This window comes from Camelus ferus, chromosome 9 (genome assembly GCF_009834535.1).
Source record: "Camelus ferus isolate YT-003-E chromosome 9, BCGSAC_Cfer_1.0, whole genome shotgun sequence".
In the NCBI taxonomy this organism is placed as follows: Eukaryota; Metazoa; Chordata; class Mammalia; order Artiodactyla; family Camelidae; genus Camelus; species Camelus ferus.
In genome coordinates, this window is record NC_045704.1 from 20,779,464 (window position 1) to 20,796,717 (window position 17,254).

General features: G+C 40.7%; 2 protein-coding genes across 2 annotated transcripts in view; one reads left to right on the forward strand and one right to left on the reverse strand.

Moving 5' to 3' along the window:
• Positions 1 to 1,059, reverse strand: part of LOC116665959 (ankyrin repeat domain-containing protein 7-like) — a 2,235-nt gene extending 1,176 nt beyond the window's left edge. The window contains exons 1-2 of the mRNA XM_032487415.1: positions 827 to 1,059; positions 13 to 152 (exon numbers count right to left, since the gene is read on the reverse strand). Of these exons, the coding sequence (XP_032343306.1) occupies positions 13 to 152; positions 827 to 1,017 (331 nt within the window). The 5' untranslated portion in view covers positions 1,018 to 1,059. The remainder of the gene's footprint in view (positions 1 to 12; positions 153 to 826) is intronic.
• The window catches only part of LOC116666048 (translation initiation factor IF-2-like), a 407,644-nt gene that overhangs the window by 389,607 nt on the left and 783 nt on the right, over positions 1 to 17,254 (forward strand). The window lies entirely within an intron of this gene.

Genomic DNA, 17,254 nt, shown 5'->3' on the forward strand with positions numbered 1-17,254 from the left:
AATCCATCTCACGTGGACACTGTTGGCAGCTACATACCCTGATGAGAGCTGTCGTCCTTTCCTTGTCACGAGCATTCAGATCACAGTTGAACTGGATAAGGAGAGCCACCACTCCTGGACAGCCGCTGATGCAGGCCAAGTGTAGCGGAGTCCTGCGAACATGAGAGAACTTTTTAGGGAATAGAGCACACTACTTCAAAGATACAATTATTCATGTAATTGGAAACATTCAACAGCATGCTATTCCTACCCCTTTAAAACTAACATTTAGTCTTCTTATCTTAGTTCTTCCTATGGAGAAAGAACAATATTTATTAGCTCTTATTACTCACCACTTTAATGGAAGAACAACCTGTTTGAATAGAAAGGGCATGCCGTTGAGATTCAGCTCAACTTGGGTCTGACTTCTACTTTAACACTGTCACTCATTAGCTCTCACTTAGCCTGTCTGTGCCCGTGTCCTCATCAACAAGATGGGCATGAAGTGATAGTTATCTTACAGGACGCCACTGTGAAGCTTAAATGAAAAGCTATGCAGAGTGTCTGGCAGTTTCTTGCCCAAAATAACAGCTCAATCATTGTTAGGTAATATTATAATTGTTACCGTTACTATTTCACAAAGACAACATTTCAATTAAGTAAAATGAGAGTATATCTACTTTGCTGCTGCAAGGATGAGAGACAACCCTGTACTTCAATGATTCTAACATGTTCATTTTCTCACACTTCAACATCTCTGACATGGGAAGGCAATTTAAAATTCATGTCTTGCAACCATAGTTGGCAGCTCCTCCCAGGTCCGCCCCCCCCGTCCCGCCACTGTTACCTGCCGTTCTTGTCTCTGCTGTCTACGGCATTTTTCTTACGTGACAGCAACTTCCGCAATGTTTCATCATAGCCTGAACATGCAGCTCTGTGGAGCTTTGGTAGCTCACTCTTATCGGTGATGTACGAAGGCTCAGGTCTCTCAAGATTCCTGAGGCCCACCCAGCTCGTGAACTTAATCACTTTCTTCATGACCCTTCCTTTCGCCTTCCGACACCACGCCCTTCCCGCTTGGCCTCTTGTCACCTCCCAATCTCAGCGCTAGCGCTATGGAAAAGCCACAGAGATCGCGCTGCCACACCTTGGCTGCGAAGCTCAGAGGCTTGGAATGTTTGGTCCAGAACACTCGTAGCCTAGCAACAGACCTGATCCTCAACTGCCCCTCAACTGTCCCTCCAGAGCCAGTGACCCTGCACGTGGGCACGGAGGCCCGGAGGCCCAGTGAGCCCCGTGTGCACGTGGGATCCTAAGCCATTTCAAATCTCTGCAATGGCTTGTGGGCCATTTTAGATTCCTTTCAGATGTCAGTGCTAGGTGGCTGAGTGTTTCAGGACATTTCCAGAAGTGAGGCTTGCCCCTGAGAAAGTCGTGTTTGTATGTGACAGTGGTTAGAGTAGAGTGGAACTACAGGATGCTGAAGGCCTCGTTCCCCAGAGAGCTCCCCACCAAAAACCTCTCCATCTCCTTATCCCTCACTGTATTCCTTTCTGCATCCCTCTGGGCCCCAGCCACTCTCCATGGACTTTAGCAGATGCAAACAGCAGGAAGCTGTTTTCACGGGTTTCAGAGACTGGTGGCAATATGCATCATTAAGTACAAACTTGAGAAACCAACACACGCTCTGCAGATGAAATGAAAATGTGTTTCTGCATGTCTGCTGCCCCTGCTCTGTGTCTCAGCCTTATGTTACACGCTTTCTTCACTTTTATTTTATTTTTTGCTTTTATTTCCACCAATTAAATCTTTAATTAATCCAAGATTTACTTAGGAGCATGGTACAACATTTGAGGACTTTTTAACCATGTAAATACAAAAGCACCACGTCAGTGATTCAGCGAGACCACGCTGCTGGCTGACCGCTTGCAGGAGGGGTGGAAGGTAGGGCAGGCCTCTTTTTCCTGCCTAGCTCCGTCCTTCCGCCCTCTGCTGGCTAATTATGGTTTCTGGCCCTGCCGGGATCAAAACTGCAGGGGTGCACCAGCTCCTCCTGAGTGGCCGATACTCCTGGGACCCTGGTCTTGAGTGGACAGGACCTGGCAAGTGTTTTAAGCTGACTCTCTCAGGGGAACTTCTGTGCCCACACCTACAGTGGCGGGCGGGAGGGGTTTATTCAATTATCATGAGCAATTATTAATGACTACATATCATTTTAAATTTCATAATCAGAGCACATAAGAGACCTTTGGAGGTAATCCAGTACAGCACCCTTTGAAAAGAGTGTTTTTTCTAAATATACTCGAGTGAGGGAATTCACACTTTCCTGAGGAGTCCTGTGATCTCAGAGGACATTCATACACACAGACAAAACACCCATGACACATGGGCTCGGGGAGATGATGCAGGCTTGGGGAGATGTTGTGGCCTTCGGGAGATGTGGGCTTGGATAGATGATGCGGGCTTGGGACATGATGTTGGCTTGGGGAGATGTGGGCTCAGGTACATGACCGGGCTAGGGGAGATGATGTGGACTCGGGGAGTTGTGGGCTCAGAGAGATGTCTCTGGCCAGGGAGGTGACACGGTCTCAGGGAGATGACATGGCCTCGTGGACATTATGTGGGCTTGGGGACATGATGTGAGCTTTGGGGAGACGTGGGCTTTTGGAGATGATGTGGGCTTGGTGAGCTGTGGGCTCAGAAAGATGACGCCGGCTCGGGAAGATGATGGTGACTTGTGGAGATGACATGGACTTGGGGAGATGTGGCTTTGGAGAGATGATGCGGGCTTGGGGAGATGAATAAATTTTAAACTCTCTTCTTTTTATATTTTGCTCTTCATACGGAAGAGCCATAGGACCTAAACTGTTAAAAACCTTTAGCTAACTGATCCCAAAACAGCAGCTTTTGCTTCTTTCTCATCAAGGTAAATCTCTGTACATCTCTTGAGTGCTGACGATATGACAGCTGTGTGTAGGTACTGGGGATAAAAGGTGAAAGGACTGGTTATTGTCCTTGAGGAAGTTTTATTTTTTATCTGGACTGAGAACTCTAAGTAGACGGTTCCAATGCAATGTATTAAAGTACAAGGAGGGTATCAAGAAGGTACAGCTTCAAGGACTTGAAACCTACACAGTCGGCAAGTGGCTGTGCTGGAAAGATTTGTCTTCCAGGTTTTATCAGAAATAATTCCCACCATTTCAGTGTTAAAAATCTGTCATCCCTGCCAACATCAGCTGCACAATGGAAATGTGTGAACTACCACAAAAGGGGATTTGAAAACCAATTCAAGGGGAAAAAATAAACACTGTTTCTTTTATCACCGTCCTCACAGTCCTCTCCCTCCTCAGTGTAAAAGGTCTGTACACATTCTGTTGAATGGCGTATGATGTGACTGAGGTAAAGAAAGCCTTCAAATTTCTGTTGTAGACTCAAGATCTAATTTGTCCAGACTTGAAGTCTGCCTTAGCACAGAGCCTTTAAGGGGAAAATGTAGAGAGAAAAAGCTTTGACTACCCTTAGAAGAAACAGGGTAGCAAATAGGGAACTTGAGAGAACCAAAACAACAGTTCGTCTAGTCAACAGGATATTTCCTGTTTTCTGGGGCTGTAAAGGTAAAAGAAGACAGGTCAAAACCTCCTAAAAGCAGACAGAAATTCTCAGTTTCTCAATGCTTAGAGAAACAAAAAGTTGCTTTAAGCACACTGTCAAGTTTTTGTTTCAGTATTCATCAAATTTTGAAAATATACAGGGTGTGAGCCTGGAGATTTGGCTCTGAAGCACAGAACTAGAGTCACAACAGTATTTCATTCCAAAGAAAAAGAGGACTCACCAGGCTGTAAACCAGATGTGTGGGAGAGCCATACCCTTGAAACAAAGATGAGCCAGAGACAGACTGTGTAACTTAAATCCAAACCCAGCTTCAACCCATCCTCCGTAGTAACACAGCCTTCTTAGAAGGACACCAGTCACTGGACTGGGGACCTCCATCTATTTCAGTATGACCTCAGTAATTACTAACACCTGCAAAGATCCTATTTCCAAGTGCGGTCACATACTGAGATTCCAGGTAGACATGAATTTGGAGGAAAACTCTTCACCCCATTCCAGTTGGTATGCCCCAAAGAAAGGGATTCTGCTTCTATTCTCGAATAAAGAAAATTCAGAAAGTCATCATCATACTACTGGCAAGACCATTCAGGTAGACAGACACCACTCCAAATATTTACAACAGAATTGATTTAATAACATTGGTTACAGTGGCACTTGGATGGTTGCAGCAGTCAAACCGGGGAAGAGAAGGTAACCCAGATGTTAGCACAGAAGCAGCCCCTCTCACTCCTGCGTGTGAGCAGAGGGAAGTGATGTTATCAGAGCCCAGGGATGCCAGCCACCCAGCAGCAGCTAAAGCAACAGTGAGCCTGCCAGGCACAATGCAGACCCCTGAGGGGACAGAGCAGCCGGCAGGGGTGGATCACGGTGGGAAAGGGGAGAGAGCAAGTGGGGGGACCCTGGCTTTTCCTTCCCACTGCCCTCTAACTCCCCACCCAGCCTCCATTGGCCAGGCACAGCTGGAAGCCAACATCACCTGGGAAAATCAGCCTGAGAATGCTGACACCTCTGCCAAGCAAGAGAGAGGCTGGGAACAGATCGATGGGCAAACTGGCCATGGCCAGCCCAGCAAACATGGAGGAAGGTTAAAAAAAAAAATCCTCAGATATTACTAATTAGGATTTAAGCTTAAAATTAAATGTCTTAAGGAGGTAGGCATAGCCTCAAGTGCGTCCACTCTGTTCAGTCTCCTCACTGATAGGAAATGTTGCTTTAGTCTTAATTTTTGGAAAACGGACAATATAATAAAACAGTTAATGGACTTAGGAAAATCCTTTAAAAATCTCAGTAAATTTTTAAAATGTGTGCAGCCTGACGTGATACATATGGTATTGACCTAAAATCCTAAATATCTGTTTTCTAATTTCACCTCTTCTCTGGGCTTGTTTTGAGCTTATATAGAAGCGTTATTCTGTCAAAGAAAGCACATTAAGAAAGCAAATAACTAAAAGTCTCCTTTTTCTTTCCTCCTTCCTCCCCATTAGAATTAAGAAATGTAATGAACGTGAGAGTCTACAGCCTCCTTGAAAAAAATCCCCTTACACATTCTGATTCCAACTTTCTAAGCCATTATACAGCATTGTAAAGCATTCTGATTCTCCTATTACGGTACAGAAAAAAATGGTTTCACCATGCACTGATTTAGTAAACAGAATGGAAATGATATCAACATTGATATTTTGTGAATTGTCTACGAGCCGAGTACAGCTCAGTATGTCCAGTAAGAAAGAGCTGGGGGGAGGGGTAGGAAGAATGAAAGAAGGGAAAAAAAGAGCTTTGAAAAAAATGTATCGACTTCAAAGCTATTAAAAACCATTCCATTTCGAGCAGATGCCAACCCGCACTCCCTACCCAGTCTCTGTATTTTCATTGTTAATGATACAGAAATAAATGAAGACCAGTGTATCTCAATAAGGATATAAATCCCATGAGGACAAAGCATGTTCACCGATTCTCCAGCATACAGAGTAATGCTCAGAGCATATGCTAGATAAAAATGACAGATCAGATGAATAAACGGCAGCTTCCCTGAATACAAAAGCCAGAATGCACTGCTTATTTCTCTGCAATCCCACAAAATCTAGCTTCTGTCACTAGTGTGGATGCCATCAGTCTGCCTGGTACATAGTACCCTGTGCCCTGTATTGTCCTCCCCAGTCCCCCATCGAGTAGTTGAATACAGAGAATGGCTAATTTTTTTCATGGTAACAGCTCATGCTGTCCTCAAAACATATCTCCTGTTGTTTCATGCATGTCCATCTCATCTCTAAAAGGGATTGTCCTCATTTCTGTCCTCCCTTTATTTATAGTGTGGCCTCAGGTGGGTCAGAGCTGCTTTGAACCGGAGCCTGCTGTCTGGAAAAGGAGATGGTTGGATCACATGATCCAAAGCCCCTTCTAACTCCAACAGGCTATGATTATCTTAGGGCCTGAAGGTAAAAGACTAAGAAGGCCAACAGGGTCCAGGTTTCCAAATGACTTCCAGTTTGGTGCGTTCCATTAATTTGTAAAGTCAGCTGTTATGTGCTGCCGGTAACACTGGTTTACATTCAGAGCAGTGGGGAAGTTTCCATGTAAAACACAAGAAGTACAGCATGGCAATGAAGCATCCATCCTTTGACGACAATCTGATCTGAAAAACAGGACAACAAAACCAAAGAACTGCTAGGGGTAAAATGTGTTGATCTTTCATTTCTTAGGGCAGAGACACTACTGAGGAGCTCCCCACCAGACATAAATAAAATCCTTTAATGCAGAGGTAGTTTGTTACAGTCTCCACAAATGATGCAGTCCCAACACCAAAGGAAAATGCATTAGTATCAGATGTAGAATTTCCAAGACTTCTGTGTTTAAGTTTTTCTTTAAACAGCTACCTAATATTAATTTATTATGTCTTCAGTGAGTGTTTACTGACTACCTGCTGTCCAGCTGTGGACTCTGCACTAGGAGCTAGGTGAGTCTGAGCAAGTTATTCCACTTAACTTGTGCCTGAGTCTTTTCATCACTTGAAAGGGGATAATGTTAGTGCCCGATTCGCAGAGTTGTTGTTTGGATTAAATGAAGTAACAGGGACAAAACCCTAGAACAGAGACTAACACATAGTTAGCAACATTTAAGTGACTTTTGTTGCTAAAGGTGTTACTGCTGTTGTTCTTTTACTGTTACTTTCCCATGCAAGGCACTCAGCTAAATGTGTTGGAGAGCTTTTAAAAAGATATTACGGGGGGGGATGGGAATGACTAAGCAGAGCACAGAGGATTTTCTGGGCAGTAAAAATGTCCTATGATATTCTAATGGTAGATACATGCCATTATATATTTGTCCAAACTCAAAGACAGTACAACACCAAGAACGATTCCTAATGCAAACTGCAGACTTGGTGTGATTGTGATGTTTGGATGCAGGTGCAGCAATGGTAACAAATGCAGCCTTCTGCTGGGGGAATGTTACCAATAAGGGAAGCTGTGGGGGAGGGGGAGGAAGGAGCACACCAAATATCTCTGTCCCTTCCCCCCAGTTTTGCAGTAATCCTAAAACTGCTCAAAAAATTGTGTTAAAGCACACAACATTATATCCATGTCTCACCCCTCAAAAAAATCTGAAGTCATAGAAGTGACAAATGACTGTATTAAATGGTAAAAGTAATAATGCCATGAGAGAGGAAAAGATAAGATGCTATGAACATTTAGAAAAAGAATTACTTGCAAAAGTTTCCATTCTAGCCCTTACCACACAATGTGATTTTTTTAAAAAAAACATGCTTTCTGTCCCTCCTACCCATCCCTAGTGGACTGAAAGTCACTTGGAAGATAAGTGTATGGCTAATTCATTTTTCACTCACTTTGTCTTGCAAAGAACATGATATAAAGGAAGATTTCAATAAATCTTGATTTAACAGGAGTAAACATCACTAAGCTCACGTTCAGATAGTTATCATTTGACTGTGAACTGGGCATCCACATAGAGATGTCTGGAAAGAAGTCAGAAATAGCAATTTAAGTTTCTTAAGAAAAGGAAGGGCCTTGCATGGAGTCCTATACTTCAAGAAAATATTATAGTTGTCTGCAGGATTATCAAAAAGGCAAGAGGTCACTTAAATTTTCCAGTGTTATTCCAGTATCAAGAAATTTAATCCAACATATTTTCAATTTTCCTTGAGTTTTACATCTTTACTAAGATTCATAAAAGTTTTTTTTTTTTAAACCTACTTCAAGTCCATTATTGGAGTGGTACCACTTGGCTCATTATTAAAATAAAATAATGTTTGGACATTTGAAATGTGAGGCCATTTAGCAGATACTGAATTTTATGACTTCTTAGATAATACTCATGTTGTAGATACTCTCAGAAAGAGGGACCTTGGCTAAGAAAATTTTATTACAGATTCTGTGACTGGTTTCCTATCCATCTAATCCTCTCCGTGAGGATTTGACTAAAATCTATAACCTTTGGAAAGTAATTTAGGGCAACAGTTCCCAGTTACACAGAAAACAGTATGAATATATCAGCCCCCTCCAACGTGCAGGCACTGCAGAAGCTGTAGTTCAGGTAAAACATTCTCTCTAAATGCTATCTTGCCACACCACCTCCCCAAATTGAGATATTTGCAAAGTACTTTCCTATAATGCAAGGCAGTTATTTACTTCCTTTATTTCCTTTCTCCAGAAGCTCAGAGTAATTAAAATGGTATTTCCTATTTATTTCTGAAAAGACCTTGAGACATTTGTTTCTGGCCATTTGGGAATTAATACTCTGAATCCATTATGACAAACTACAACATAAAAGAAACACACACTTGATAAAGCACAAAAAGTTTATTTTTTGAAATGCATTGCTAATCCAAAACAGAAGTGTGGAAAAAATCCCCAAAAGTAAGAAGTGATGATGATGATAAGCTAAATGAAGGGCGATAAAGAGAGTAGAACCTAACCACGCAAAGGAAAATGGAACTGAAACCATTTAGCAGCGAATTGGCATGTATATTTAACACACACCTCTTACTTAACTGAGTAATAAACTGAATTCAATTCCAGCTGCAGCCAGTCCCCCCAAGTACTTGGGTAAGTAAGTTTACAATAGTTCCTTGCTCCAAGTACTGCACTTGTAGATTTTCTTCCCATTATGTTGAACAGGAGACAGCTGTTCCTAGGATTCCCCTTTAATTAAAGGAAATTACTTCCTTTCAACACTTGAGAAAGTAAGTTTTATTTTGTGGATTTGGGATCCTGAAAAATACCAAATACTTAGTAAAACTGGGGGACTGTAGGTTATTCACAAACATGAACTCTGTGGCTGCTGGCATTCCATGGATCCTATCCCAATCAACCCTATTCAAAATTAAAAATCACGGCAAACCCCAGGCCTGCCTGCCAGCCTGAACCGGGTGACAGCTGAAACACTCCTTTCTGTGCAGCAGAAAGGTGGCAAACGGTGGCGGCTGAGCCAGAGAAACTGCACTCTGCCCCCAGGCTGAGGGGCCAGGGACGCACCTGCCAGCCAGCAGCGACTCAAGAAAGCGAAAGGACTTCGGAACAGCGATGAGAGAAGAAGGGCTCACCCAGGGAAACTCCGCGACTCGCAAGCGCACCCCGCCCCCCCGCCGTCCCGCCACCCGGCGGCGGGGAGCCCGCCCGCCGAAAGTGAAACCGAGGAAACGCCGCGTCGGAGGCGGGGAGGGGGCGACATCAGCCCGCCGACGTCCGGCGCCGTCCTTCCGGGATAAGCGGGGGAGGCGGGGCGGAGGCGGGCTTGGGACTGGCTGAGGCTCCGTTGGGTGGGTGGGTTCAGACTAAGGGGACTGCGGGTCGGCGTTGGGCTCAGTGGGCTCGAACGAAGGACTCTCGGGCAGGGACTCAGCGCGGCGCATCCTGACGGGTAGCAGGGCGGCCGGTCGCGGCTTCCCGGCCAGCCAGTGCCCTCCCCGCGCGGTCCCAGTCGGCTTCTCCTCGGATCCCCGCGGCCAGCGCCGCGGTGCGGGCCCCGCGCAGAGGCACCTGCTGCTGAGGGACCCCGCGGCCCGCCCAGGTGCTCGTGATGGGGCTGATCTTCGCCAAACCGTGGAGCTTCTTCTGTAACCAAGGTAAGAAGGATGGAGCTGCCCAACAGCTGGCACTGGAGGAAGTGGGTCTGGCCGCCGAAGGGGACAGCTCGGGAGGCAGGGCTCTCTGAGGACACTTGCGTTCTGAGACGCAGAGAAGTCAGTGAGTTAGTCAAGAGGGTAGGGTAAAAACTCAGTATTTAATGCTGGGAGTAGATGCTGGAGAGACGTGATGATGGGGAGAAATGGAGAGTCAGAAAAGGGGCATTTGGTCTCCCAAGAGCCAAACCAAGAATTTGGGGATTTTAGGGAAGGAAAGCGGAAAGCACCTAATGCTACCTGGAGGCACTTGCAGGGCCTTTTTTGTCTCTCGTTAAGCATCCTAAGTGTCCTGCCTGAGGATAAGTGTCTGCCTCCAAACCTATCAACTTTTTAAAACTAGTGCTGCTTTGTTTTCTGCCCTGCTCTTTAAGCCCTTGCGCCTTCACGTTCTCTTGTTTTGCCTGCTCACCAGGACTCGGGAATATGTTGTCCTGTAGAGATTCACGGGTTTCCTGGAAATCTTCATTGCAAACCGATTATTCCTCTCTTCAGTGCTGGAAAACTGAATGCTTTTGGTTCCATGTACTATGTTGCTTGTCCGTAACTAGTCTAGAAGTGGTTCTGAGACATCTAAAACTTGCAAGTCCAAAGGGCTGAGAAGTTGTAAAACCTGTTGTGAGTCAGAGTGACTCAGATGTGATGCCTTCTGAAGAGAGAAAATTGACCCACACACAAAGGGCCAGCAATAGGTAAACTTTTAGGCATTCTTTTAACAGAATGTTTTCTCAGTAATTGAAGCCAATTTAAAAACTCAACTAGTTTCATTTTGCATTTAATGCCCAGGCCTAAAAAAAGGCAGTCTTTTATGGCCAATTTGTTACTGCTAATATGGTGTGGTTTTTTTCCCTGGACTTAATAAGTCATGAAGAGAATGAAATGGCTTTAGCTCACTTGTGCCGTAGATTGATAAGAATACTAAAATAGCCTTTTTTCAAGGTTACTAAAGATAGATACATACACATATACATTGCCTGCCTTCCTTCCCTGACCACTCTTACCACCCCGACACTCAGTCTCTGTCTTTACCATTTTTCTGAGTAACAGTTATCCCTGTCATCGTATAAGCTTATTTGTTTACTTGTCTTTTTCTTTCAATAGAAACTCACTGAGGCATGAACTTTGTCTTACTAACTGTTGTAGCCCCAATACAAAAACCTTCCAATTTTTTGTTTTGTTTCTCAACATAAAAATTTTATGTTGAAGTAACACAGACATTCTTTTAAAAAAGTTATATAATGTTAAAGTCTGAAAATGATGTATATTAGTCAAATGCCTTTAATGCCTTACCCTTTTTTCCCTAGTAGTTTACTTTGATATTTCTGGATAATGTGCATATATGGAAATTTTAAACAGTATAATTTGTCTTTTTAAAAAAATGGTAAAAAATCAACATAGAATATTTTATTTATTTCAGGTGTACTAATTATTTATTATAGCAGAACAGAAAATACTTTGGCCCTTTTCCCTTATCACCCCTATATAGTATTTTGGCTTAATCCACCCTCTGTCTTTTCATTATTCTCACTATAAAGTTTAGTTACTGCTGTGCTGCAGTGTTCCCCTTTTTCCTACACCCTTTTTCCCCTAGAGTAACTAATATTTCATTGCCTTAGGTTTCTTTGTATGTTTGGTTAAGTCATTTCATGCTATACAGAAGCTCTCCTGCATGTTTGTCCACACACCTCTCTGCCCGGTCAGTGTTCCATCCTGCTCCAAGTTGGACCTGTGTCCCTCTCCGTGCCTGGTGCACAGCTGTTCTGGACATGTCCTTGCTATCATTCTAGGAATTTGCCTTCCTTTTCTGTTTTATTAGAACTTATGTTTTTCTTGCTTTACTCTTTGATGAAGCACATGCTTCAGACATTTCCTGCAAAGTTTTCCAAAGTGATCATTTTTCTGCAGTTTAAAATACTGAAAATGTTTTGGTCTGTCTTCCCTTTTGATTTATAATTGGGCTAGATACAGAATTCTGAGTTGGGAAAATGTTTCTTTCAGAATTTTGAAGATGTTGTCGTTGTCCTCCAGCTTGTAATATTGTTGTTAACACCAGTATTTTGCGACTTTTTTCTTAGTCTTTCTAGTAGATTTTAGAATCTTTCATTTATCCTTGGCGTTTTTAAATTTGAAAGAGTTGTGCCCTGTTATGTAATTTTTTGATTCATTGTGCTAGGCCTTCTACACCTTTTTAACACAAAGTTGATTTTTTTCCATTCTAGGAATTTTTTTTTTTTTTTTTTTACTATTTAGGATTTCTACTTTCCTGAGAATCTTGTTGGTCATATGGTAGTAAATTGATTATCAGATATTCTTTTCCATTTTACTTTCACTTTTTTAAAAAAATAAGTTTGTGGGATATTTCCTTTGTCTTCCAAATCTTTTGAATATTTGGTTCAGCTATCTTATTTTTAGTTTATAAATGCTTTTTCTTATTTGCTGTTTTTTAAAATTCTTGTGGCATTGCTTCATAATGGTATGTCTTAAGTGTCTTAAGTTTTTTTTCCCCTTCTGTTTCTATTTTTATGTTAGCTCTTCACTGGAAACTTTCCTCATAGATCTATTGGAAATAATTCTGTTGCATGAATATACTATGGCTTGTTTCTTCGTTTGCATCATAATAGGTTGTAGTAAGTGAAACTGTTAGATTTTCCAAAGTGATTATACCATTTTTGTACTTCGACCAGCAACATTTGACATTTCTAATTATTCCACATCTCTACTGACATGTGGTGTTGCCAGTATCCTAATGTCAGTCAGCCTGCTGGGTGTGCAGTGGTACCTCACTTTGGTTTCACTTTGCATTTCTTTGATGACTTTTGGGGGTTAAACACTTCTTCATGTGCTAATTGGCCATTTGTGTATCTTCTTTTGCAGCATGTTCAAATCTTTCCCCATTTTTTTGTTTTGGGGTTTTTTGTTTGTTTTTTGGTCAAAAAACTATTTATATTTATTTATATATTCTGGAATTGAGTGTTTTATAAGCTATATTTTGTGAATATTCCCCTTTTCCTCTACCATGGCTTCCCTATTCAGAGTCTTTTTTTTTTTTTTTTCCCATATTCATTGTTTTAATGGGGATTTTTGCCAATGGAGTTTTTTGTTTGTTTGTTTGTTTTTTAACATTTTTGAATGAAGATTTTTTATTTTGGTGAAGCTTTAGCTTTTATGCTTAGGCCCATGAGCCATCTAAAATTATTTTGGGGGTTATGTGGGTAGGGGTTGTGATTTATTAATTGTTTAGAAGAATATCTGCTTGTCCCAGTATAATTTACTGAAGATTTTTCTTTCCCAGTGGATTACTTTGGAGTCTGTTAAAACTCAAATGATTTAAAACATTTTTTTTTCTTTAAGTATAGTCAGCTTACAATGTTTTATCCATTTCTGGTGTACAGCATAATGTTCTAGTTATACGTATACATACATATATTCTTTCTTATTTTTTTCCTGGTAATGGCAAAGAAGTTGATATCAAAATAACCTTCCAGCTGATAACAATGATAACTATGGACCAATTATAAAGTGGTTTGAAGGCACTAATGGATGATCAAAAGCAGGCAGAAACTGTAATGAATAAACCTTTGAAAGAAAGAAACCATACTGCAGTGAGATCTACATTAATCCAAGCTTTCCACTGTGTGCTCTGGTAGTTCATGCAGCACAAGGGGACAGATCTCAAGGAGAAAGCAGGAGTTACCCTGCACGGAAGAATCAGAGACAGAGTTCAGGGATACCAGACTGCTGTAAATTCAGGAAAAATCCAAGAATGAAGGAAGCATAGAAGAGCCCTGATGTTAGCATAAACCCCTGCTCAAAACCTTGGCTTACTACATTTTTGCAGGGTAAGACTGCAAGGAGCACAAAAGGAAAAGAAAGCTGGAACACTGAAAGAACTGAGCAAAGATTTCAGCAACTACTTGGCTCTGGAAAAACAGTTTTAAATTCCAGTCCTGTGCCACGTTAGAAGAACCTGGTTAAAACTTTGGTCTTCCTGTTGTAAACCCTAGAATGGCCATGTATTGGGGGTAAAGGCTGCATCCCAAGGCTTAGAGCAACTCCATATAACTTAAGGCAAAGCTGAGAACGAAGTAGAAATAATCTAAACAACTTAAAGGCAACCTGACAGAGGAATCGACATGACCCTCAGTAACTTAACCACCTACACTAGATTAAAACTCAGCAAACTTCAGAGGAAGAAAAAGGATCCAGCATCTTGATAACATATTATATTAAATTTTCCTGAGAAGAAATAGGAAAATGTAACCAATAAGGAAGATAAAAACTAGTCAACAGAAACAGACTGATACATGTCCCCTATGTTGAAATTAGAAGATAAGAAATTTACAATAATGATGATAAATAGGTTTACAAATCTACAAGAAAAGGTGGAAATATGGGTGAAGGGACAGAGTATTCAGGAAAGATAAGGAAATGCAAACTGAAAAAGCCCAGTATATGAAATATAAAATTCACTGGATAGGTTTAACAGCAAATGAACATAAGGGAATAAAAACCAATAAACTGGAAGTCAGGTTAACAGAAATTACCCCAACTAAAAGAATTGAAAATCCTTAGTGAACTAGAGGATAGGATTTAAAATATAACTGAGAGTAGAGAAAAAAATAACTGTAGAAGTATAGACCAAAATTTCCCCAAATTTGAGCTAATACAAGTACCCAGTGAACTTGTTAAATTAACGGTTTTTGTTTTAGATTCTTTAGGATTTACTATGTACATAGTCATGTCACCTACAAATGAAGATAGTTCTCTTTCTAATCTGTAGCCTTTTAACTTCTCTTTCTTGCCTTATTGTTCTGGCTTGTGTCCTGTGCAGTGATAAACAGAAGTGGTGATGGGGGCATCCTTTCTTTGTTTTTGATCTTAGAGTAAAAAGCATTCAGGTTTTCACCATTGAAGGTGATGGTAGCTGTAAGTTTTTCAAAGATACTCTTCCTGAAGTTGAGGAAATTCCCTGGATTGCTAATAAACAGATTTATCATAGGCATTGAATTTAATTATTTTCCCATTTACTGAGATGATTATGTGTTTTTTCCCCTCATACTTTAAGTAGTAGCTTACATCCTTGATTTTAGACACCTTTTCACATAAATTATACAGCCTGACTTTTGAATACCAAATCAACTTTGCTTTCCTGGGATAAACTCTTTTTGGTCTTGAGGTATCATCCTTTCAAAATATTGCTAGATTTAGTTTTGTAATATTTTATGAAGGATTTTATATCTAGCTTCATGAAGGATGTTAGTGTGTAGTTTTCTGTTCTCATAGTGCCTTTGATTGTGGATAATGCTGGTCTTAGGAGTTGGGACGTGTTCTCTCCTACTGTATTGGTTGGCATAAAATTGTATGTTCTCTAATTGTCCTTTTAATGTCTGTGGAATTTGTAGTGATGGAGCCTCTTTTTAATATTTTATATTGGTGCAATTTGTGTCTTCCATTTTTGAAATTAGTATATATAGCTATAGTTTATTAATTTTATTATTTTAATACATCAGCATTTGGCTTCACTCATTTTCTCTATTTTTCCTGTTATGTATTACACAGATTTCTGCTTTAGTCTTAATTTTTCCCTTTTACAAACTTTTGAGTTTAATTCACTTTCCTTTTTTGAGTTATTTAGGGTGACAGCTTAGATCATTGTTTTAGGCCCTGATTTAAAGGGATAAAATTTAACGGTGCTTTAGTTGCATTCCACACATTTTGACATGTTGTCTTAAGTAACATTCAGTTCAAAATATCTTCCAATTTACCTTAGGATTTTTGCCTTGATTCATGGATTATTTGGAAATGTGATGAATTTCCAAATATTTGGGGAATTTAGAGATATGTGTTTGATTTCTAAGTTAATTCTACTGTGGTCAGAGACCATACGCTATGATTTCAGTTCTTCTTAATTTGTTGATGCTTGTTTTATGGCCCAGTAAATAGGGTCTATCATGGTGAATGTTTCATGTAAAATATTCTATAAAGATGAACTAGATAAAATTGATTGTGTTTTCAAGCCTTCCATGGTCTTACTGATTTCCTTTCCCTTTGTTCTCTCCATTTCTGAGGGAGAGGTATTTATATCTTAAGCTGTAATTATATTGCTTCTTTCAGGTCTGTCAGCTTTGCTTCATGTACTTCATGCATTCTCAGTGGGGGTGATATTGCTCCTAAGGGAGCAAAATTGGTTCCAGGGAAAATGAAAAAAGAAAACCTTAGATATTACAATGGTTTGTGGCCCTCCAAAGGGCAACAGACTATAAATAGATAATGGTATTAAAATTTCACAGATGGGAGGCAGTTAGAAAAAAATATCTAAAAAGATTCTTTAGGGCAGTGAAAATGATAAAAAGCTTCTTGAAAAACACTGAAGTATTTTGAAGCTGGCAGAATTGTTATGACTTCTGATGATCTGTCCCTATTTATCACTATAATATTCCATGCTCTGAAATCTACTTTCATATATAGCCACTCGCATTTTCTTCTTAGTGTTTGCATGTGTAATAGGGTCAGATTCCATTTCTGATGTCTTACTGCTAACAACTTTCTAGACCCACTCCCTTTTTCCCCACTCTTGCCCCATACCTGGGCAAGCCTATAAGAAAACTTAGGATGCTGGCTCTGTTGGTGCTGGCAGGAAGTTTAAACCATGCAAGCCTTAGCTCACAAACAGAACCCCAACCTGACCCATCCCCTAACCACAATAACCACCAAAGCCTGACACCCATCCTTGCTCTCTCAAGCCATTTTAGGACTAGCTTGGGAATCTTCCCTGCTCTCCCTAGGAAAGCCTCATTATGTCAAATTTCAGTCTGGACATCTGAACCAAATTTTGGGTGAGTAGGGAGGGTTGGTATCGCCCTCACATCGCAACCACCAGACAGCACGGTACACATTTTGTCATCTGTTTATATTTCATCTACCTGTGTTTTTACATTTTAATATACAGCACATAGTTCAGTCTTTCTTGTCATTTCAGATACTGAACAGTCATCTTTAGAAGTTTCATTTGGTTCTTATTTCAGTATTTGTTATCTTGCCTCATTATGTTAATTTTTGCTTTACATCCTTGATGATAATGAAGCCATTTACAATGGCTGTTTCAACATCCTTGTCTGCAAATTCCATTACCTCTACCTTTTAAAGTTTTTTTTAATTGAAGTATATCAATGTGTTCAATTTTAGGTTTGTTATTATTGACTGAGTTTTTTCCCCCTATTGAATGATTTTTTTTCCTGCTTACAGGTCATATTTTCCTGCTTCTTCATAATGTTTAATAATTCTTGATTGGACATCACACACTATCAGTGTTGTTGAGTTTAAGATAATGGTCGTATTTTCATAAAGAGTTTGGCAGCCTTTTTCTGGCATTCTGTGGCAGCCACCAAGTTACACCACTAGGATCTCTCTTCAAAATAGAACTTACCAGTCATGTGCAAGAACTGTAGTTACCTGGCAACCTCTAATTTTTACCATCTTCAGGAAGCTCTTCAGATTTTGAACCAAACCAGGCCTCCCCAGGGAGTT